Source organism: Parus major, chromosome 3 (assembly GCF_001522545.3).
Source record: "Parus major isolate Abel chromosome 3, Parus_major1.1, whole genome shotgun sequence".
NCBI classification, from domain to species: Eukaryota; Metazoa; Chordata; class Aves; order Passeriformes; family Paridae; genus Parus; species Parus major.
The window spans coordinates 61,660,955-61,686,170 of record NC_031770.1 but is presented as its reverse complement, the minus strand read 5'-3'; the positions used below and the strand labels follow the sequence as shown (position 1 = coordinate 61,686,170).

The following is a 25,216-nucleotide window of genomic DNA, read 5'->3' as shown; positions in this document are numbered from 1 at the left end:
TGCACCCGTGCAGTGCTGGGTGAAATTTGTCTGCTGAGAAGCCTCACAGGAGCAAGCATATAAATTGCTCAGTGCTTTTACACATGCATGTGCAGTTCAGTTGTGCAATAGCTTGGAAACTCTGTCTAGTTAACTTCATGGCATTAGCATGAAGGTTAAAAATGGGAAAGAATGTATAACTTCTGAGTTTTTTTTGGAATGGATGGATCTTAAAAAGAGCAAAACTAGCCCACAGTGTTTAGATGCCTAGCGTTGCATACCAACTACAAAATGTACGTGTTAGTTTGTTTTTTTGTGATGAACTAATCCATATAGAAGTTAGGACAGAAAATGAGTTTTAAAACACTGGAGTTTAGTCTAAATGCTTTTGCTGTTAGACATTTACGTATATTGACATATACATGTCCACCTAGACCTCCAAGTGGTCAAAGCAAAATACAGTATTAAAATCTGGATATTTCAAAGTATGCATATATCTAATGGTCCCCATTTGCCTTACGTAAGGCCAGTGGAAATCAAGCAGACTCAGAAATTTTCATTTGTGTAATGGAAAGTAAATTCAGCCTTTCTTTTGTTGTATTTCTCAGTAACACTTAAAGAGGAATATTCAAACTTCTGAAGATATCCATTCTTTCAAGACATTATTTGGAATTCTAACTTTATTTTAAATTACTATCATCTTCCCAGTCAGTAAGATATAAATCTTCCTTGCAGTGAGTTGCAGCTTTACTGATGGACATCGCTGAGTGCTTTTGTCTCAGCAAAGTACTTATTTCATGTCAAGGCTTGATTTGTTGTTCTTTCAGTGAAAGCAACTCATCAAATCCTATGTGAATTATCCCAGAGTGTAATCCTTCATGAGAACCTCACCCAAGCCATGACAGGTAGTCAGACAAGGCCAGGCTATCACTTCTGATAAACTAAGGATCTAAAAGGAGTTCTGGATCACATTCTGTTTTCTTTCCATGTCTCCCCTTTTTCTAAAGCTGATGGTGGTATACAGTGATTTTAGCTAGTAGTGCTGCTTATCCCAGTCTGCTACTTGTTCCCTACTATTTGTGCATCATTTGATCCATCATCAGAAAAAAACACCTGGTTTAAAAAGTAACCTTTCACAGTCATTTTTTGCTTCTTTTATTCTTACCCAGTTTCTAATTGTATTATGCACAATATACAAATGTTTATTTCATCGTGAGGTGGTACTGAATTAAGTGCTAAGCCAAGCCGTTTATTTTGGCAACTGCAGCAGCCTGTCAAACCAAAACATTTGAAAATGACATGTTCACAAAGGTGACAGATGGGGATTTTCTTTGGAGCTCGATGAAATCAAAACTGCAGTTTGGTCCTTTTGCTGCATCATTTCCTCTTTCACAATCCAGATGGAAGTTACAGCTTATCCAATGCCTGAAGGTGCATCTGCACCCACAGATCTTGGACAGGCAGGGTCCAGGGAGTTAGTCCAAGCTGCTCACAGCACTGAGGTGCCCAGTCAAGCCCAGGCTGGTACACACTGGTCCTGTCTCTGCTGCCTGTGGCATCGTTAAATATGAGCTTTTCAACTGGCTGAATTCTAAAGCATCCTTATGTGTTTTGTAACATAGATTATTCTGAAGATAGTCTTGCAAGTGAAGTTTTTCATGTGAATATTGTTGCAGATGAAGTACCTCTCTTTTGATTGTTCTTGTTTCAACAGCTTAGTTTGCTGCAGCCAGGCAATGCCAAGCATGTTCATTATTTTCCTGAGAGAATTCTTTTTCTGCACCACAGAGCTCTCAAATGAAGGTTCTTGTTGTTCCTAATCCATTTGAATAATAAGTGAAAATATACAGAACTTAAAATTATAGAAGAACTAGGGGGTTTTATTGTGTGGGTTATGTTACGTTTTGTTGGGGGTATTTTTGGTGGGTGGGGATAGGGGTGTTAGGTTTTTAGGTGTTTTGTTTGTGTTTTTTTCTGAAAAAAGACAGAATGCACATAGGTAGTGAATATGACATTTAAAAATGTAAAACAGAGCAAGGTTACAGCACTCATGGAAGAATTGGTATGAATAATTAGACTTTGACAGTGAAGGTTGTTTTGAGCTTGGCCGTACATCTCTTGGTGTAAGTGAAAAATGCAACATTTCTGTTGAAGAAAACAATCAAAGTAATGACTATTCCAGCATATGCTGTTCTACTTTGATTTTTTGTTTCTGTAGGTGTGCTGCTTTTGACCCATAAAAATTTTAAGCCTCTTTTTAAAATTAATGTAGGTTTTAAAAAAAGTTCTAGGATGTGCAGTGGGCTGTGACTACAGCTTTCACAGGCTAGAAGCATGTTTTTTAGTGAGCAGCTTTGAGATGTTTGGAGAAGGGAGAGGAGAGCAGGAGAAGGGTCCTGTTTCATTGCGTCAGTAATGAACTGGCACCGGACTATAAGTTTTCTGATACTAGCTTATAATTTTGCTTCTGTATCAAGTTTCCATGTAGGAGAATTTTATCTATCCTTATGGTGAAAAGAAGGCACAAGGAAGGAGTTTTTTATTATTTTTATTTTTCAGGTATGAGCTTGTCCAGCTGTTGAAATGTTAGTAGGAGACAGTAGATCTGGGTGTGAGTGATGGCAGATGATGCAAATGGCTGATAACGATGAAACCATTAAAAACCTGAATGCAATTTGTGGCTCTATTACAGAGAGAACAGTGAGGCACTTGTATCTGTTGAGGCTTCATTTAGAATCTCTGGTGTAGTTGGTTGATGCTGGCTGGATGCCAGACGTCACCAAAGCCTGCCTCTGTCTCCCCTCTGCAGCTGGACAGGAGAGAGAAAATACAAGGGGTTCAGGGTTTGAGATAAGGACAGAGAGAAATCACTCACCAAATGCCATAATGGGAAAAACTGAATCAAATTAGAGATATCAATTAAATTTATTGCTAACAAAATCAGAGCAGGATAATGAGAAATAAAGCAAACCCTTAAAAACACCATCTCCCCACCTCTCCTTCTTTCCCAGCTCCACCTCCTACCCCAGGGTGCTAAGAGACAGCAAATTGGAATTATGGTCAGTTCATCCCATCAGGAGTTTCTCCCGCTGCTCAAGGAGAGGAGTCCTTCCCCTGTTGCGCCGTATGGTCCCTCCCACAGGAGACAGTTCTCCACGAACTTCTCCAATGTGAGTCCATCTCACAGGCAGCAATCCTCCTCAAACTGCTGCAGCGTGGGTCACACTTCCACAGGGTGCCGTCCCCCAAGGACAAGCTGCTGCAGCATAGCCCCCTGTCTCCATGGGTCTCCCATGGGATCACAGCCTCCTCTCAGGCATCCAGCTGCCCCCAGCACGATCTCCGTGGGCTGCAGGTGGATTTCTGCATCGCTGTGGAGCTCCATGGGCTGCAGGGCCACAGCTGCCCTGCCCTGGTCTGCACCGCAGGCTGCGGAGAAATCCCAGCTCCAGTGCCTGGAGCACCTCCTGCCCCTCCTTCTGCCCCGACCTCGGTGTCTGCAGGGCTGTTCCTCCCACACATTCTCACCCTGCTCTTCTCTGGCCACAATTACATCTGCACAATAACTTCTTTTTCTCTTGTTTAAATCTGTTACTCCAGAGGTGTTACCACCATTTCTGATGGGCCCAGCCTTGGCAAGCGGCACATCCGTCTTTAGAGCCACCAGGGATCAACTCTGCCGGACATGGAGGAAGCTTCTGGCAGCCTCTCAGAGAGGCCGCCCCTGTAATCCCTCCACCCCCACTACCCCCCACAAACCCAATGAATTGAGTTTAAGAAAAATGGAACCAAGAACTGCAAGGAGAAAAGAGCTGTTGTGCAGATGCAGGAGTCTTTACTTGAGCATAAGGAGACCTGGGAGAATAAATGACTGTTCTATCTAAATGCAAGAGGGGATAATTTGGGTAGGCGCTTGTAACAAATTTTTAGCAGAACACAAAACTTAAAATTGCAATGAATTAAGTTAGGCTAGAAATCAGTATGAGCCTCTATTGGAGAGAGGGATTTGGGAGCATCTTTCCAGTCTCTGAAATTGAGAAGAAAGGTGCTGTTTCAGAGCAGTTCATTAAGCCAGCACCTTCAGTACTCTCAAAAGAAGGCTTTCCGTGTGGTGCCACTGTGTGCTGAATTTGGTGGAGTTGGATGGTAAGGCTGCTTGTGCTTCTCAGTGCACTCTGTTGAGAAGTTGAGGAAACGGTAGAAGAATTTTATTATCTGATGTTACTTTTTTCTTGACCATTGAAAACAGCAAAATACTTTGTAATGCCAAATGTGTACCTGCTTGCAGCATGCTTCAAGCAGTGCTCTGTATCTGGCATTGTTTTGTTTGTATAGAAGGTAAAGTCAAGCATCTCACACTGGTTTTAGAAGGAGTAGCTCTCAAATTTCAAAACTGAGTTTTTGAGACAGTTTCTGATTAGAGTGTTCTGGCTGAATCAGAGCAATTTCCAAGTGATTCCTTCCCTCTGCTGGCAGAGAAGAGACTGCATTGGTGTTACCCAAGTTGACCTAGGCTATAGAGGATGCCTTTGTGAAATAACTCTCCAAGGGAATTCATGCAGGCTGTTGTATAAAGAAACTAGTGAGAGAGAGCATTTAGCAAAGACCAGTGATTGTTTTAGTTTCCACTGATTGCTTTTACATTAAAACAATGAACAGAACAGATGGTTAAGGTGGAAGAGCTATGTAATATTGAAAAACAATCTCTGAAATCACATGGTTTGGGTGTGGGGTCTGTTTTAAAAAAAAATTATTTTTGTGAAACTAACTGTTACCACCTGGGCAAATTTGCTGTAAATTACTGGAAGGAAGTAGCTGGTTGTCAAATGTCCTTGTCTTTCTGCTAGTCTGTAGTTCAGCTGTGTGTTTCAGTACAGGCTGCAGCATTATCAGACTGGATTTATCGCCTGATATCTCATTCTAAGTTTTTGGGGTTTTTTTTCGCTTCTAGTTTTTAATACCAATATCTGTCAAGTTTGGTGGAAGGATTTTGGCATTCTTTGAGTACTTATCTTGGCTGCCAGGCTAGTCCTTTGGAAGCTCAGGGTACTTGCAAGGTGGTTTATTGGGGATTATGGTGAAATCCATCCTGGCTGAGTGCCTGGCCTGGTGTACATAGGGAGGGCTTTGCTGCTGAGGTGCAATAAACATTGAGCTTCTGTACTTGTCACGAAGTACATCTGCAAACTGTCTAGATGAACTTGTTGAAGCTGTTGTGCTCTTTATAGCTGCTTTATGTTGAAGCTAGATCCACAGGGAAAATCAATAAATCTTGCATAGAGGCAGAAGCTTGGTAGCCATGTATACATGCCTTACGTTTTTAAACGTATTTTATCACAATAAGCCTATTTCTGGATTTTAACAAACTTTGCACAAACATGAAAACTGGTATATGTTGATACCAGCAGGCATTGAAACATTAAAAATATTTCTGAGTTGTATGGTTTTAACGTATTTCTTTGTATATGTAGGCCATGGTGGAAAAACTGATGTGATCCCTCTCTGGAATATATCAGTTAATAATACATCTTGACTGTTGAAAAATGCAGTGCTACAGCCCATGTAGTAAGATGGATGAAAAGAAGTAAATGGCTGGCTGATATGTATTTTGATTGGGTTATAAAACCTTTATTTATGTCAGGAAGTTGAGCTTCTTCAAAAGATACATGCTTATCTAGTGGGTGCTGTGAAGATCCTGGAGAGTGACCTCTGTTCTCACCAGCATCTAACTTTTGCTCTCTCTCCATTTCCTTTTCCTGGATAAGTTTCCTTTCCACTGTCAGGAGCTTTTTTAAATGCAATTTCCTTTTCACAATGATCCTTTTGCCTACAGCATAGTAGTAGCGCTATGGAAAGGCTTATAGAATTGAAGACAAACTTGGTCATATTACAGATTGATCATCGGTGACATTCAAGTGAAAATTACTTAATTGTGAACTTTACTTTTTTCTGATGTCTTGAAGTGTTTGTCTTGTTTTTCTTGCTGTTAATGTTTAACTGACCAGGAGACAGACTTTCCTGCAGGAGAATCTTTGTAAATATGTGTCACATCCTTTTGTCTGGTGAGCTTTAGAGCAGGTAGTAGATTTCCCCAAGAGCTATCCATGCTTTGCACTGCTATTGTTGCTCTGTTGTGTTCAGCTAAGATACTTAAGACAAGGTTGAACCTTCATGACACATCATTTGTGTCATGCAGCTGGCTTCTCTGTTCCTTGCTACACTGTACATGTCTAGAGGGGACTGAACTATGTTCAAAACAGTGAGTGGTCATGGGAAGCATTGATTTTTTGTGTCTTGCAGAAGTTCTGGGCTAGCCTATCTTACTCTGTTACTCGTCTGTGATTCTAGCTCCCTTGTTTTGAAGGCAGAGCTCAATAACTTTGTGCTTCTGTTGTAAAAATAGTTGTGGTTGCAAAGTGGAATGGTTGTGAAATTTGGAAGTATAACAGCATGTAGTAGTTATCTTACTATTGCACTGGTTTTTACCAAAGGTTTTGGAATGCACCCTCCCATCTCCTTGAAGTAACAGAAGAGATAGATTTTGTTCTCCCTTTTCTTACCTGTCAAGCTCTATAAGTAAGAAGAGAATAGAATAACAAGGAGATTAAGACTTGGTTTATCTGCTTTTCCTTCCTTTTTTCCTCCTCCTGTCTTTTCTCTTTGAACAGAATGTGATTGCGGGGGGGGGAAGGCATTGGGAAAAAGATCTAATCTTTCTGAAGCAGTAGATTGCCTGTGTGTGATGTCACAAAAGACAGGTTTACTCTAATTGCAGCTTTAATATTTCAGTTAATGCTGTATACTGTGTTGGATGGACTAATAGGTGTTTTGATGCCATGTAGGTGTCCAAATGCTTGTGCAGGAAGTGACTAATACAGCTGGGCAGGTAGGGCTGCACTAATGAGACCAGAAAAAAAAGGGCTTTTTTTAATAACAGGGGTGCTCTCACTGCCCAACTTACAGAACATGGCATCACGTGGCATTAGGAAATTTGGTGTTGCTTTGGCATACTGTTGCTTTCATTAATTGACATTTTAAAAGTTGTCTTTTGGGGTTTTAGGTTTTAGAAAAATTATCTGCATGTATTATGTCTTGGGTTGTACAGCAGATAAACTAGTTGTACTAATACTACATGGTGCAAACACAAGCAATTCCAAAAACAATTCTTACAATTCTTGCAAAAAGAAGAAATTCCTCCTAGATTTTTGGAATTTTTTAAACTGGAAACACAGAATTAGGAGAGCAGTTCAGTGATACTTGTCCCATGGTGACCACAGTGAAAAATACTTGGAATCATGCCTAATTGTAGCTCCAGTTTAAACTACTTTAAAAACCAGCTTTGCTTTTCCCCAAGTCTTTGGGGACAACACGTTGCTTTTTGGTATTGTTTCATGTGAAACTAGCTGCAAACTTGTAAAATTCCAAACTTTTTTCTTTTTTTTCTGTCACAAAAACTGTAAATTTGGGGAAGTAGTATCTGATAGTTGGCATTTCCTTGAACTTGTAAATAGTGTGTTGAATTACACTGATTACAGTAACAGTATGAATATGATAATAAACTCTCATACTAAAGTTAAATTACAGCTCATATAATGAAAGTAGAAATATATATATTTTGCATAATTTCCTTTCTCCTTTTATGTTCTCATTTGGATTTCTGTGTTTGCTATTGGGTCCTGTGCTCTCTGAATTTGCACACCTCAGTAATTGTAAAGTTCCTGGAATATAGGCAGAATTGTGGTGCTCCCATCTTTAGTGGGGGGCTTAGTAAAAGTTATGGTCTACTCATGGACTTTTCTGTTGCTTTTTGTTCTACTTTTCTGGTTGTATCTTGAGCAGTTTCTGCAGGTGTGCCAGGTTTTCTTTGCTGTATTGCACTCAAATTTACAGTTTAATGGGTCTTCCCAAGGGTCTCTTAAAAGTACTTTTATTGTGTGGTAGCCAGTACTGCACGTGTGCTGTTTGTCTAGTCTCATGTACGATGTGAATCCAAGATGTTCCATTCTAAGATATTTGTCTGCTGTCCTAGCAAAATAGGAAAATCACGTGAAGTCCTCTTGTAAATTTGGCAAGGGTATTTTTAATTTACTAAAATTACCATTTTTGCATCACAGGTGCAATTTATTGTCTGCTGTTAGAATTGAAGAGTCCTGACACAGATTTCTAGATTTATTTTTATTTTTTGTTTCTTCCAGATGAAAATGTTCCATCCTACTTGAATCTATGGGGGAAATCCTAGTGAACAGTTAGTTTGAAGAATTCTGAGCATAAACTTTGGAGAAACCCACTTACTTGATTGCTCCTGTGGTTAAAAATCAAAACAACCAAACAAAACAAACAAAAAAACACAAACCCACACAATCCCCACCCCAACAAATCACATTTAGGTTATTACACTAAAAATCTTTAGTGTTTCCGTGACTGAGTGAGGAACTCAGTATTGCAGGATGTCTGTCTTCATGCTTACAAATGCTGTACACAGTGAATGAAATATTTAACTGCAGTTTTTCACCATATGCAGATTTTTTCATTAGGTGGCTTAACTTGCTAATTCTTACAGCACTGAGGTGTCCCAGTCCTGTGGGACTTAACTTGGATGCACGTTTTGTCCATGCTGGCAGTTTTAATAGCCCCTTTAAAATGCTGTGGTGGATTAAATTGCATGGGACAGAGGCCCTTGTTTCTGGATGCTGTGCCACAGTAAGGTCCCTGAAGGCAGCCTGCATTCCAGTGGACATCCTGGCTTCTTATGTGGAAGATGACTGTCTGGCTTGGTGAGTAATGAGACCATTGTGGTATGTGGGAGTCCTAATGCAGAGGGACCAGAAGAAATGCAGGTAACAGAGGCAGCAAGCAGAGGCTGGGTGCTTGCAGGCTGCAGCTGAGGCTCCAGGGCTCTGCTTGCTCCCTTCATTTGCTCTGCCTGGGATGTGATGCCTCCTGGCATGTATCTCCCTAGCAGCTAATCAGCATGAGGTAGCTGCCTGCTGCTCCTAGTAGTAATTCCCTTTGATCAAGAGTTGGGGTTTTTTTCCCTCTGTATATGATGGATTGATTTCTGCCTTGCTGACAAAAATGTGTAGAAGCCGATACTCTTCCCATAGAAATGTTTTGAGGATTAGAGGATTATTTCAATTTTCATGAGTCTAGGAGCCATGAGATGAGAGGGAATAATGTAATAGTGAATGTAGAAGAACTGTTGTCAGTTTTTCTCTTCCTGATACTATTAGAGCCTTCCAGGATGATTCCAGCCAAGTCCCTGGGGACTTCTCACAAATGACCACTTACTGCAGTGACTCAGTTTGTAGACTCAACCTTTGGCACTCAGAATCACTAGGAGTTATGCTTTGTGGTCACTCAAGCTGGTTTTAGGAGCAGGACATTCTTATTTGCAAGACATTTATATTCTATTATGAGAAATTAATAGTTTTCTGTAGAGCTTTGGTGTGCAGAAATTGCTGAAGGGGCACATGAAAAAATGCTTTCATGATCTGTTTTATCATTATTTCTGTGTAGACTTGCTAGCCTGTTCTTTCTTAATGGCTGTAGTTTTGCAAATGAGAAATCAAATAGAACTGTAATTTGCACTTTTAAGCATAACAATTTCTACTTTAGAGACACAAACTGTGCAAGTGAATGGAAATTAGCACTGGAATGGGGTTTCATTATTTTTCCTAATTTTAATAATATTTATTGCTTTCTTGAGTTACATAGTTTTGTCAGACTTTCTTATATATATTAAGTTGTTCATTGTGCAAGATTTGCATACTTATTCTGCATATGAAAACATAATATGCAAGTGATCATTTGGGGGAATCATTGATCAGCTGAAAGACTCGGGCACTTTTCTATTCCACTTGAACTATATGTGAGTATTTTCTTAGGTCTTCTATAATTCTTACCATACTTACATTAAAATATTTTATTAGACAGGTATTTCAGTACAGGTTGAAAGAAGACTCCAAAGACCTCATTATTTAAAATTGCTTTATAATTAGGTTATGCTATGCATAAGGTTACAGCTAATTATTACTTTTCATTAAATGTAAGTTATTTAATAAAATGTTCTTAAACTTTCTCTTGATAATGGTTTGCCATTGCTTGTCAGCAAATGACTTATGGATTTAACCATGGACACCCTTTGGCTTTTTCATATTTGTCATTTTTACCTGTGTGATGCAGTTTTAAAAAGTTACATTTTTACAAAATCACAGAATGGCTTGAGTTGGAAGAGACCTTAAAGATAATCTAGTTCCAGTCTCCCTACCATAGTCAGGGATGCCACCCCATAGATCAAGTTGCCTGGGGCCCCGTCCAGTCTGACCTGGAACACTTATAGGGATGGGACATCCACAGCTTCTCTGAGCACCTTGTTCCAGTGCCTCACCACACCATTGATACTTTAATATAAATTCTAACAGATTTATTTTGTTACTTTTTTTCATGTTGTTTGGGTGAATTAGCCTGTTCTCAAATGAAGTTTGATGGAAAAATATTAGTCTTTTATGTGCCCTTTCAGCTGTTTCAACAATGTCACGTTCAGTTTATGTAGGGAATACATAGAGTGTATGAGGGAAGAAAATCAGAGTAGCTTTCATTCAGTTAAGCCACTGAATTTCAGATGTGCCATCTTAATGTTAATATCGTGTGTTACTTGGTACTAAAGGTTTAGTAAGTCTCTGTATTAGCAGGAAATTATGTAGCTGCACAGGCACACAGTGGGACAGCTGGTGTTAACGTAAGGAGCATGGGGCAGTGCCAGGGACTAGCTCTGGAAGGATGCTTCTGACATCCCTCCCTGTCCACTTGTGAATACAAGTGTGGTAAAGTTACTGAACTTCATCTCTTGCCACCAAGGAAAGTTCTGAGACTTGTTTTAACAAGTACTAGAAATCCTAGTGGTTGGGGAAAAGTCCTTCTTTTGGGAACCATCAGTCTGGTTTTCTATCCTACTGTGCTGCCAGAAATTCTCAGCCTTTTTGATTCTTCTTCTATAGGTTCAAAACCTATAGTGTATTGGGGTGATTGGGAAGAGTCAAAAGTAGACACACATGAACAGAAATTCTAAAATTGCCTGATTTATTAGAAAATGACTAGAACCATATTTATTCTCAGGCAATGATGTTTTGATTCTTAGAAATGTGAATACAACTCAATTTAGTTCTGCAGCAGGATGCCACTCATTTTCCTTGTTGCAGGGAGCATTTTGAAAATATATTAAACTTACCTAAATTTTTGGGCATTCTCTCAAAGCCACAGAAGTCACAAATACAAATATTCCTGCCCTTACTTTGCACAGAAATCCAGTGTGCTTTGGGGCAGCAGTTTCCTGCATAGCAACAGCAGCAGCTGTTAGTGGCAGCTTTTGCTGTTTGGTGCTGGTAAAAAAGAGACTTTACAAGTGCAGAGTCATCCCTGTAGGAAAATGTGGAACAACTGGAACAATTCAAAGGTGAGCCAGTCTGTATGTGTATTATTAAAGTCAGCAAAAGTAGGTGGATTCAGAACATTTTGAAGACTAGACTTTTTTCCCCATGAATGTCAGGCAAGAGGATGTTATTTTTCCAGGGGAAAACTGCAGGAGAGAAAAGATGCAAATTTTGGGAAAGGCAGAATTTCCTAGGAAAGGCTGATACGGGTCCCTCTTCTTTATTCTTCCTGAATTTTCTGTTCATGTCTTCTTACTCTCCCCAAATAAGCTGTCAAATCTGTAACTTCTTTCCCCTTTCTGAGGTGAATTGCTGCAGCTACCCAGGCCTCTAGAGAAGCTTGTTTTGGTGCTGAATGGTGGTCAATGATTGCTTAACCATAGGGAATAATAGGGAATAATCACAGAAAATGAAGAACGACTGCTGTGTTATTTTTCTACAAAACAAGAGTTCTTATCTGATTAAAAATCCGAAACAAAACTAGCATTTTGGCTAGACAGGTCAGTGTTTGACATCATGTGGGGTCTTTCCATTTCAATGAAAATATCAACAAAGTGTATGTCAGATACTGTTGAAAAGTTTTCCTTGCTAGCAATTATTCTGTTTATCTGCTTGCCTCTTTGTCACAAAATCTGTTGATCCTTTCTTTTTGGTCTGGCAAAGTCTAGAGTTGGAGACGTATGTTCTTGTATACAAACCGTCTTGTGTTGTTACCTTCTTTTTACCTTCTCCTGTGCTGCTTCAGTTTCTACTTAGTAGCCTTTCTCCCACTGAGGACTATATAAATTCTTTGGACATAATTAATGAAACTAGGATTTCCTCAACTGGTATTGAATGCAATTACTTCTAGAGTATGTGGCTACAGAAATGGAGATGCATATAGTTGACTTGATACCTTCTTCACCTCACTTCACCTGTCACCTCCTGATCCCCAGTCCTTTCTGGTGGTGGTTTGGAAACTGTTACCTTCTGATACTGCAAAAATGCTTCTAGAAAAATTCAGTATGACAAACCAGTTTCTGCAGCCCTGCAGAAGTGGAGTATCCAGGTATCTAACAACCTCTTCATCATTTTTCAAACCTTTGTAATCAATGATCATTGGATATCCTGGTTTTGGGTCTTGGTTTATTGCAGGGGGTGATCTTGAGACAAGTTTAAATTACTTTTGTTTGTAAAGAGGTTGGGCAGTACCGACAGAAATAAATAGTGGTTTTCTTCTGACTGCAAGCAGTTTCTCCTACTGCAACCATTTTTAACTTGGAGTCTCCAGAGGTTCAACATCTTTACTGTTGGAACAGAACAATAAAACATATTTATTTAAAAGTTCTTGCAGTGTATGTCAAGTTAATGAGGTGTTCTATTCATAGTATGTCTTGTAATAATCATTGTTTTATTCTTATGGGCAGCTGCTTCACAATGTTTTGTAGCATATGTGACAGTTGTTGGTAGAGTTCCTCCCTGCTGTTTGGTCCAAAGTTGCTGAGGTTACCTATTAGTTTAGTTGTTTCATTTCAGGTAATGTATTTCTTCATCTTGAGAAACCTACTTACTTTATGACTGTTCCTCTTGCTCTGGCTTTACAGATAAGACTCTTTATCCTTCAGGGAAACAGTTGAGAGGAGAGCAGGAATTGCACCAACAGGAGTGGAAAGTGTGAAGACCACCTGAAGGGCTGTGGGCTGGATGTTAGGACAGATGTTGAGCTGAGACCTGAAGCTCAGTGAAGGATTTTCATGCATGTTGCTGAGCGTTTTAAATACTTGTGCAAAATGGGAAAATAGAAATTAGTACTCATAAACCTAATAATCACCTGACTATACCAAAATACAGGCTTCTTTCTGAGGAAAAGAAATTCTGGTACCTGTACACAAAACACTGTTGCTTAGACTCGCATGGAGGCAGTGATCAAGTGCACCCCTCCAACCACGGTGCTATAGTTGTCATTAAGTTGTTTGTTTTTTTTTACTGAGAGGACCTGCTGAGCATATTTTGAGCTTGTAGCTTCCTAAAAGTAAACACAGTTAACATGAGATGTGCTTGGTACTTGATCTGAAGGTAGATTGACATGACAGGTAACACAACTGGTGGCCTGCTACCTCTGCAAGAAGTCTCCTTGTCTCTGTGCTTCCCACTTTTCTCTTGGGTTGTGAACTATTGATCATTTGTCACAAGGAGAATTAACTCAGCTGCTTTAAATTAGAAAACAAATTTAAACCACTTCAGTCTCCTGTGTTAGCTTACTGAAACTTCTCCTTGCAGCCTTGCAATTGCTCTCTAAAGAAGAGAGGAAGAAAGAAAAGCTACACTGACTTCTTCCGTAAGTTTTTAGCCATTAGTCATGATGCAGTCTGATATAATGTCAGTCTTGGCTGACTGATCTGATGGACTGGCTGAAGGGGTCTGAGACCAGGGGAGGGATACTGGGAACAGCTGGTATGGGTGAGGTTTGGGTGGACCTGCACCCTAAAACTTTCAGGTCCGTGTATTTGATCACTTAATTAGAGACATTGGATTAAACTGGTGATACAGAGTAGACATGGCATACCATCCAGAAAGAGAAATCTTGTGGGTAGGAGTCCTCATTTTCCTTTCTATTCCAGGTCAGTCTCTAACCAGTCAGAAAGGATGATTGCAGGGATCTGAATTCAGTGATAACACCTTTTCCCACCTTTCCATATTCATACACTGTCTGGGACTGCTGTTACTCTCAAAGTGATAAAAAACTCAAGACAGGGAAAGGAAATCTTGAGGTGGTTTTGTTGTTTTTTTTTTCTCCTACATGCAAGTATTTCCACCGCCTTATCTGATCACAATGATACTTCAGCACAAATCAAATCTCCTCTTCATTATTAACACTGAGATTTTTGTTGAGTCTAACCCAGGGCACTTGACTTAGTCTACCTTGGTTGTTCATTTTTGCCTCATCACAAAAGCAGGCTATCAGAGCACAACACTACCTTGTAACATCTTTGTCAAATCCATATTGACATTTTTAAATAGTAAAAGATTTGTGGTAAAGGTCATGTTATATTATACTTACCTGTTAAACATAGATTTACATATATAAACAGCAGATGAGATACCTAGTAGTGGGTTTGGTTTGTTGTCTTTATAAAGAAAATCTGTAAAAAAAAAAAGGAAGTTGTAATTTCTTTTCCTGTTGTAAACCTGATATGAAAATGAGTATATTAATAGCCTTGTCAGCTGATAGAACTGCCTTGAGGAATTTAAATGAACTTGCTTCATGTTTTCTCTGCTTTAGGAAAGTGGTAAGTGGACTATAGTGTTCTAAACACATTTACTAGTATACAACACCTGTATTTTCTGCTTCCCCCTTGTTTTGCTGTTTCTAATTGTTTTATGATATAAAGATTCTGGCTGCTTTTGACAAGCAAGGTCTGCAGCAGTCAATACATAAACTGTCCCTTAATCAAGCTGAAGTTCCAGCTTCAGTAGGGGCCTTATTATGTAAGATTCTCGGGTAGACTGACCTGACACAGTAACAACCCCAGAATTACAGCCATAGTCTGATCATCAGGAGAATTAACCCTGATAGCTCAGCTGTTTAATAATCTTTTTAAAAATTATTGTGTACTAGATGAGTACAGCATTCGACAGGATTAGATCAATTATAGGACAGAATTGTACGTTCATAAGATGATTTTTTTTCTGTGCTATAGGTTTCTGCTGAGGTATCTTAGGTTTAACTCTTTGCTGATGGGTAATTTGCTCGCAGCTGGGGTGACACTTGATTTCAGTTCTACTTCTCCAGGTATGGATCAGAATCACTGTTCAAGCTTTTGTCTCAGCTCCCTGGAGAAGGCTGTACTGTTTGCAGTTGTTTATCTTGTATGTTTGCTCCCTGTGGCGGCTGTATCCATCATTGCATTAAATATGAATCAAAATGTGGTTTCAGCTTACAGTGCACTGTGGGAAATAGCTTGATGAAGTAATGTGACATTGGAGTTACAGCACAGTATCTAAGGTTTGTCCAAGTAATGGCATGTGGGGAGAAGCTTGAAAGTTGGTTCTGCATTAGCCTTTCCCAGGTTTATGCCTGAAAATGGGTCAACATGCACATCCATCACTGAAGCCATGTGAAAGTTACCAATTTCTGCCCCTTCATGGTACCTTGTAGGAGCATAGCTTTTCATCAAAACCGGCTGTGTTGTGGATTAGTACTGGTACTATGAGATGGGTTACTTTAAGGCAGAGCAAAATAATTTATAAATCAAAACTTAGCTATTTTGTAACAACTTGATCACATAAAGAAGTTATTCAAGTTACCCTGTTTGTAGGGGAAGACAAGTGGTGGTATTTTACCCTCATGTCTACTATTACTCCTGACAATGACCTGCCAGGTTGAAAATACTTTTCAGGCTTTCTTCTGCTTTTGCTTGTACCTATGCAACTCTGCTGTTTCTTTAGGAAATTCATCAAGTAACGAGGACACAGTTTGGCTTCATGCCTGATAGTCAAGCATGAAAATACTGATTATTAATACATATACAAGAAAACTCACAAACTCAAAACTAGCAAAGGCATGGAAAGTAGTTGTAGATATCTTTCTGAAGGAAAGCAGGATAGTTTAGGAACAGCTATAAAATGCCTGTCCAGTATTGACTGGGGAATGTAGATGATCAGATTGGTGAAGAGTATAGTTGAGACATTTGTGTTTAAAGTTCTCAGTGTCTTTCAGTATTCACTTGCATCCATGCCCACTCTGTCAGGTTCTGAAGCCACCTTCCAGGATGTAATAGTGAGAGATAAGCAAGAGTGTGCTTCTCTTCTGCGTCCTTTGCTTGATTATGAGAGCTTTTCTTATTTTATGCTAAGTAAAATGCTAAGTACCACTTTCTGTGGGAAGGATATTAAGCATCATGAAGTGTTTCTGTAGGTACAACAGTAAAACATAACAGCAGCTGTTGTTGGAGAAACCAAGGGTTGATTAACTCTTGCTGATAGCAGTTGGACTTATCTGTATTAGAGGTTCAGTAATACATGTTAGTGAATAGGTTGTGCAAATACACAGTGATTTGCCTTATTTTATTTGAAATAAATAAAATACTGCTTGGCAAATGGGAGCTGAGGAGCCTATTCCACATCTCATGTCTGGTGAGGGAACCCAACTACTGCCTAGCATAATAGCAGAAGAATGAATTTATGATTTTGTCTTTTTCCACATAAATAATTGTGGGATAAATTTTCACTGTTTATGGAGTTTTCTTTGTTACTTGTACTGCTACTGAGACCCTTCAAGGAGAATTTCAGTATTAATTTGTTTTTCTATAAATCCTATCCCTATGTGGTGAGGACAAGTAAAATCTGAATGTTTCTATTGATATCAGATCTATATGAGCAGGTAACATCTAGTTCTGGGGGAGAAATAAGGAGTTGAACTACATGTCATCAAATAAGAAAGCAAATTAAGAGGCCTTAAGAAAAAGGTTTGGTTGAGTTTAGGTGCATTTTGAAAAATATCTTTCTAGTTTATCCTCATAGTTTTTTAGGAGGGTCATATTTGTGATGGCAGAGTGAAAAAAAAGTGAACGGGAAGCAAACAAAATGGTGTGGGGTTTTGTCCAGGCAGCCAAGGTCATTTTTGCCAGTTAAGGTTTTGGGTTGTTTCTGGGGCTAAAGCCATTCTGGTCTCTTCCCACACAGGTGGTGCTGGCTGTGACTCTCGCTGGTGTGTAGCTGCACCATTCCACAGTGCTCCTGGGGACATGGATGTGTGTAAGTGTGCTCCTGACAGTGGTCCTCAGAGTTATGAATGAAGCTGGAGTCTCAGCCTCTGGCTGAAGTTGTAAAAACCAGATGACTTTTGAGAATTCAAGTTGATGCTGTGTTTAAATATGCTTTGTAAAGCATTCAGAGAACTTGCTTTTGGAGCAGAAATGTCAAATCTTTGATGTGCTGGTGGTGGTTGGATTGCAGTTATGTACGCTTAGATTCTCTCCCAACTTCTTGCTTTTGAGTGTCTTTCACCTGAAGGATGAGGGACTAGCAAGTACTTCAAAGGCCCTGAGACTGCTTCTTTTTGTGTCTTTTTTAGTGTTGACAATGTGGTAATTAATGCAAAACTCATTGAGAACAAATTGTCAAAACTAGAAGAGGTGGTGTCTGCTCAAGCCTGCAGTGTTTGTGCCTTCGTGACTCTCTGAATGTCACGTGGAGCGGGAATCACGGCGTCATTGTCACGGCTGCATCCGCAAGTGTGGTACTTGTGAAAGGAGAACAGAGACTCAGAAGACATGTGAAGGGGAGCTCCCTTACCAACCCTCTCAGGGTTGGTCTCTGTGAACAGATGACATGATAGAAAATACTCCAGTTCATCTTATTAATAATAAATGGCCTTTTAGCTGTCTTAGTAACAGCTCAAATATAGAATTTTGGATCCTTTTGAGGACAGTGATGCATGCCCTGATAAAGACTAGTGAAGCCCTTCCCTCTTGAGCAGTGGTGACTCTTGAGTGATGTTACCGATGGTTGTCAGAGAAAATGGTGCAGCAGCTGAATGAGACAGGCATTCAGGAAGTAATTTATTTGCAAGTCTGTTGAGAAATGAATGAAAGAGGGAGTGAGAGTCAAACACCCCATGGAGTAGGGTTTGTGAAGTGATGGATATCAAGCAAGAAGTTGTGTGAAAATGTTCTGTGGAGGAGGTTGCAAACACAAAACAGATGATGATTTTACTATTTGGTAGCGATACAACTTAAGTAGCTCCTGTACTAATTACTCTTAAGTTCTAGCTGTTTATTCTTGCTTGTCTTGTGGCAGCACTGGAGATTTGTACCATTTGAGAGCAAGGAGGGAGGATGAATGAGCTCAGAATGTATGTCACCGGGATTTGATTTTTTTAGAATTTTGATGGAGAATGCCAGGTTATCACAAGCATTAATCAGGGATCCAGACTGATGAAGTTAGTACTGAAAACACAGAAGTGCCTTACAGCAGGTGCAAAATGTGTAGTAAAAGTTTACAGTCTTTGGTTGTCACTTTTTGAATCATATATACTTGGATTTCATTTGATTAGTACCTACCACTGTCTAGTTATGAATTGTGGAGATTCCTTCAGGTATTTTCCACAAATTATTACTGTTTTTTTTAATAAATTAAATTCATAATGACACACTTTCCAAAGAAAACTAGCTCTTCACTGCTTTTTAACTTACCAGTGAAAATGAAAGAAATGTTTCCAGTGAACTAGAAAGGAATAGGATTTTACTTAAAGATAAAGGGATTTTTAATCCAACTGTTTCTTTACCTAGAGCATGAAAGTCCTCTAGACTAGACTGTCTCTTCCCTTGCATGTATGAATTTCCAGAATATTTTTTTAATGCATAACTTCCTTGGTAATTTAAGAGGATAATGTGGCACACTGTTAGAAATTAAATTTCTCTACATAAAGTGTATATTTGGCATGGTCGTGTTCACTTTCAGATTTAAGAAGTAAGAGCAATTAAGCATGTGTATCTCTGAACTAAGAGTGAAGTTTCAGTTAGAAAATGCTTCTTTGTAGATATATGTTCTAAAATAGAATGGCCCCTTCTTTAAGGAATATAGTTGCAATACAGCAGCTCAAGTACAGCCTGCAAATGTTACGTTATGTCCAGCCTGGGGCAGGCCAAATTACAGGTGTAAATCAGTGCTTTTCTGGTCTATTTTGAACTTTACTTTCTGTGTAGCTGACAAAGATTTCCTTTAAAAGAAGGCTCAGGGTGTGGAAATTATTTTCTGACTTAAAGTATCATGCCATCTGTTTCTGTTTTCTGTTGGTGGTACCATTGCTTTCTTAGGCAGTAAGTAAATCAATGTAGAGTCTGTGTGTGTTCTGTCTCTGTTCCCCCCTGCCCTTTCTCCTCCCTACCCCTTGCCATTAAAAATGCTTTTAAAATAAAAAGTCACAAATTGGCAGGGGGAGGTACATACTGTTCTGATAATTAAAATGCTACCTTTCTGTAGGATGAAAGGAGCTAGAGCCTGCTTTCTCCTTCTGAGTTGTAAGCAGAGTAGCCCCTCCTGAGATGCTTTACAGAAGTGAAGCACAACTGAGTATAAGAGCAGGATGCTGCCTGACATTTAACACTGCTGCAGCTCAGCTGCTCTTAGACATAAGTCCTTCCTCATGCTGTGAGAGTACACTATGCTATTCTGTATACTGAAGGTTCTGAAGTTCTTAATACACAGTGGTTTTCTTAAAACTTGGGTGTTTGACATTGTGAGAAGCTGATATTGAAAGGAGAAGGCTCTTAAAAAGAAAATGAAGGAAAAAAAGATACTAATTATTTGTACCAATGTCATAAGAGATTGTTTGATTTTGTTTTTTCCTTTCTCATTCTGTAGCATGTCATGAGCCTACAGCAGCAGGTAGCCTGACAGGCCACCTCTAAAGCGATACTTCCATCAGTTGCTGATGCTAGTGCACAAAGATGGACTGTTTTGGTAGGACAAGGCTCCATTGAAGTTACTGCTAATAAGCAAGCCAGCTCTGTTCACTTCAGTCCTATTCAAAACACAGGAAAAGGCTTAGGCTTTGCCAAACTTGAAAAGCTGAAACTATTACAGAGGTTAAAAATTATTTATTTCAAGTGGGTGGAAAACATATTTTCAAAATAAACACTGAAACCACACCTGATTCTTACCACATATATTAATCATATTCTGTGTAGGCATGAAGTGCAGAAAATGTTGAGCTTTGTATTCCTCCTTGGTTTTATAAATGCAGGTTTGTTCTAACTAGCATTTAATATGAGCAGTGCTTAAGTACTGTCAGATACAATACACCTTCATTACGTAGTGCTACTCCATTGTAGCTTAGTTTACTCCTGGCAAAAAGATATGGCTCTTATAATAACTCCCTAATGCTTTTTTTTTTTTTTTTTTTAAATGATGTAGTCATAGGTGGGATTAATTTCACTATTCGGTTCTAAAGTGTACCTATACTTGTCTAAACAAAAGCTGATGCTAATCCTAGTGCAATAGCTTTTTGTGTTTCTACAACAAATTGTTCTCTTAGTGCAGTGTGCTTATGCTCTGTAGTGCTGTACTGATTGTCATCTGCCTTTTAAGTACATCTTGATGCACTGGGTGATTCTTCTGAGAATAGTCTAGTGGTCAGTTTCAATTTTACATGCTGCTACAGGTGAATCAGAGTCCTACAGGTATAAAATGTTGGCGTTCCCCAGCATGTAGTATGTGAGGTTTGGGAGATTTTTTTTTGTTCTGTGTTTTTTAATGCCTTTGAGTACATACTCCTCCTGTACTTAATCTTGTCCATATAAAAGCCAGACTAAGCCTGGCGTTGTTTGCATGTGGCAGAGCTCTGCCCACCTTTTAGAGCTGGAAATGAAATGTGGGGAATTTCCCTCCTAAGAATGGGTGTATTCTGAGGAGCTGCCTCTCCTCCATACTGCAGAGAGGTTTACCTCCATCCTGACCTGCCTGTGCCTTGAGCCAAGGCTGCTCAGGGCAGCGTGGCAGTGATAAGTTGCTGAGGTGTTCTCCACCATGCTCTGGTCTGACTTGCTGCCACCGTCCACACCCTGCATTTCTGTCTCTAGCATACACTTAATCCCTTTGCACGCCTGAGTTTTTATGTTGCTGAGAGAACAGAAGTAATGCAGTAGGAATCTTTTTGAAATCAGTATAAACCTTGGGTTTGATACCATGCTGTTACGACTTTTCTAATCCTCTGGTTCCTGACTGAATTATCATTCAGTTAGAGTCCATGTGGCTCAGGGTTGCGTTGTGTTGCTCTTTAGGACTTTTCCCTCCTTTTTTTAGCTTAAATACTGCATTGGTGGGGTCTTTGTGTCTTCTGGTACCACTAAGCAACAACAAGATCTGCATCCAAATCTGAGGCGTTTGTCTTATTTAGTGTATTGTTTGGCAGGTTTCTCTAATTGAGCATGTTAAAGAATAAGTAGTGTGGGAAAATCAAACTTGCCAGCCTTCAAATAGTAATTCCTGGAAAGAGATGCTGGTTGCACTCTTTTTCTCTTCATGGAGATGGGGAAGGAAGGAGTTGAAATAGTGGTCAGCTGTACTTGTGCAGTCAAAACTCACTCTCAGGATTACTTGCGGTAGATACAAACATACTCTAGCTGGGTCCTTGCATACTCTCAAGATCCAGCAGGATTTATTAACTTGGGCTCACTGCCAAGCAGATGCAACTCTGGTGTTCCCAGACCAAGTAGGATCGGCTGTTTTGGCATGGAGTCCGAGCAGTTAAAGGCTGCCAAGTATGAGGGGTGCAGTGCGGTTCTTGGATCCAGGAGCTCTAGAAACACATTGTGGATATCCAAACATATGGATTCGCATGGGACTATCAGGACTCATTAGATCAGTAACAGTTTCTGCCCTGTTAACCTTAAGCTTGTTTGTTGGTCTGATTTTAGTTTTTATTAAGGTTTTTTCATCTTGTTGGGGTGTGGTTTTTTTTAAAACTTTTAACTCTTGAGTTCTGGGGTATATTCTTAGTTTGATCAGCCCCAAGATCAACTAAAACTTTCTGCATGTGGTATGACATGTAAGGAGCTTCTTGAAAGCAGACTGTAAAGGCACTGAGTGTACTGAGCAGGAACCAGCTCAGGGTTCCTGAGGCAGAGCTGCTGATACTCAGTTGACTTTTAATTTCTCTGTGCTGTGATTCTCAGGTCATTTTGCAGTGAAACAGTGTGTAAATGTTTCTATTGTCTGCTTTCTCACAGCCTTTATGAGCCAGGACTGCAGTGCACTGACCATTACACCCAAAGTATGGAGTACTGGGTAGATGCTGTTAGTTAGGACTTGTATTTGATTTTGTGTTGTATGTAGCCATGGTACATACACCGAGAGAACATGTTTAATAACTGCAGTTGTCAGGGTAATTCGTTTTTCTGTTTGGATTTGAAAATGTTCCCTGGAAAAATTGTAGTGTGCTTGGTGTAACTTCACCAAGCACAAATTAAATAATTTCAAGACGATATGCTAGGTAGTCTCTGGATTGTCACAGTATTTGAAGTTAATTTTCCTCACAGAATTCACCAATGCTTGCTTAACTTTTCCAAGCAAAAGTTCATACAGCTCTATTTATTTTTTTTCATGCACAGGTGCAGCTGGGACAAGCGGATATCAAATGCCCCATCACGGAGTGCAGTGAGCACCTGGATGAAACAACTGTCCTCTATAACCTGCCCCACGACGACATCATCAAGTATAAATACTTCCTGGAACTCAGCCGCATTGACTCCAGCACCAAGCCATGCCCTCAGTGCAAGCACTTTACAACCTTCCGGAGGAGAGGCCACATTCCTACCCCTGCCAAATTGGAGAACAAATACAAAGTGAGCATGCTTGCCGGGGCTGTGGGTTAGATGGCACTGCAAAAATAGGACAGCATTTGGTGAGCATTAAATGAACTTTTTTGTTTCACTGGAGCTGTATGCAGGCTGTGATTAGGAATATAAACCTGTAGTACATCACTGATTAAATACTTAATTGACTTAGTTCAAGCAGTTGAACTCTTCAGTGTGTATTTTTTTGGTAGGTGGCATAATTTGTCCTGACATACATTTTAATTTAAAGAGTGTTTTCTTTCTGACATGCGAACAATATGGTTACAGTCAGAAGACACAGGGAAAGGGGAGTTACCACTATAACTGATAATTTTAAACACACAACTTTTAAGTTTTCCCTGAAACTCTGTGTGAGTGAGTTCTGGGCATTCACAATAGGCTGCTGGCTTTGCTTCTGCCTTAGTAATAGTGCTGTTTTCTGTCCTGCTTGTTGATTCTGATTTCTTCATTCCCTTACCAGAGGTTATACAATACTGTAGTCTCATAATTCACAATGCAGAACTTTGTGAGATAGAGGGGTGGGAAAAAACATTTCTACAGCATTTCTTTTCATAGAAGAGTTGCTTATACTGTGATTTTAATCAAAGATAAAAAGCAAGAATTTAGAGTAAGCTCTGAGGTGCTGAAAGTCCATCTGAGTTCCAGAAGACAATAGTTGTCTGCAGCACCATGTTCTGTGATAGTTTTCCATCCGGTTATTAGATTTGTTATGGTTAATTTCATGATTGAGGTGGCCTTTCCTGGACAAACCAGTTCTCCTCAGTAGGAGTTGAGATGACTGTTTAGATAGCCCGAATTACACAGCATAAGATTCAGTCCAGGATGAAGATTAAAAGGTGGAAGGTTGTGTATTCATTGGAGTTGAAAAGTTGGTAAAGTTAATTCTGAGTTATGAGCTATTTGTGCATATCTGTGTAGGGCATGAATTACATGCCACACTCTGTTGGATGCAGTGTTTTCAAATTTCTGTCATCTTACATTGAGTTGGAAAAAATTTGAAACTGCAAGTAAAATTCCTTCTGCCCAAAGCTATTCTCCTTCACCCATCTGCTTCATCATCACCACACATCAGATGTAATCCAGGGTAGATGAGGCTTTGGCAGCCATCTCTTTTAAGGTGTCAGCGACTGTTAGTGTCACACAAGTGTGGGTCATTGGTAGTGCAGCTGTTCTATCACAAGCCTGCCAGACCTAAGAACATTCCTCAGGGCATAACCAGTGTTTTTTTGAGTTAAGATGCTACAGTAAAAATGTTCCCAACTGCCCTACAAACTACAATGGGAAGGAATGGGAGACTGTGATGCACAGTGCAAGCCAGGAACAGTTCATTGGTCGTGTGGTGGTTCAGTGTGTGTACCTGCAGAGCTTAAATCTCCTGGCAACAGACTGGCAAAATGTGTCCTTTGAGCTGAGCCCAGGTGTTGTGTGCAAGAATGTCTAGTTGATGCTAGTCAGAAATATAATTGGGAAAATGCTGGCAAGCAGTATGGATGGTCATGGTCCACAGGGCTTCAGCATATTCATTGAACCTCAACTGTTTTCCAGTATAGGTACAGTTTTATTTATCTTAAGCTTAGCACAAGGAGAAGTTTTGTTGCAGGAAGAAGGTTTAAAAAGATGACTATATGTGACATGGAGTCTGTGTGAGTAATTTACATACACACATAGCTGTGGACCCCAGTATTATCTCTTTTCTTAGGTTCCCGTGTAATTACATGTAAACATTTTGTCTTGCATTTTAGGTTGTTTGGAGGCAAAGACACATTTTATTTTGTGTATAGCATAGGAGACACCTGACTGGAGGCTTTTGAGGCTGCCCTGTTCACATGCAAGTAATATAACAGCAGTTGCACCAGATGAATTCTGCAGCAGCACTGCGAGTGTTGGCTTCAAGAGAACTGAGTCGTGTGGGGAACACGAATGCACAAGCCTGCTGGTAGGATCACAGCACAGCCAGTACACTCACTCTTTAACACACTGCAAGGGGAAAGCACTCTGAAATCCAGGACTTCATTTGAACTGATAATTTAAAAATGTTAATGCCATTTCTAAAATTTGATACAGTATTAAAATTACAGATAACATAGAAATTTAAAGAAGCAGCAAAGTTATAAATGATTCTCATTATAGCTGATATGTGTCAGCTAAGCTGATCTAGGTCCAGAAGTTCAATTGGCTGAGATTCAAGTCTTAGTGTACTAAGCCTAGAAAGTTAACATGTGTGTTGAGGAAGAACAAGGGGAAGAAAAGAAGAACTTGCTAGCCAAAGCTTTCTTCTACTATTAGTATGCCATGACACTTAGGGCCACACAGAACAAAAGGAGAACTATTTAATTTTCTATATAAAATATTTTTTTTTCACAAATAGATCCAGCATTAGTGCTGAGAATTTCCTTGCCCCGTCTCATATGTCCTGAATTGAGTGTAATGTGGTTGCAGACAAGACCCTAACAAATCTCTGTTCAGAGC

The 25,216-nt window shown here is 39.7% G+C and overlaps 1 protein-coding gene across 1 annotated transcript in view; it reads left to right on the top strand.

Annotated features, from left to right (window-relative positions):
• Positions 1-25,216, top strand: part of RNF217 (ring finger protein 217) — a 65,471-nt gene that overhangs the window by 9,145 nt on the left and 31,110 nt on the right. The window contains exon 3 of the mRNA XM_033512925.1: positions 22,502-22,735. Coding sequence (XP_033368816.1) covers positions 22,502-22,735 — 234 coding nt within the window. The remainder of the gene's footprint in view (positions 1-22,501; positions 22,736-25,216) is intronic.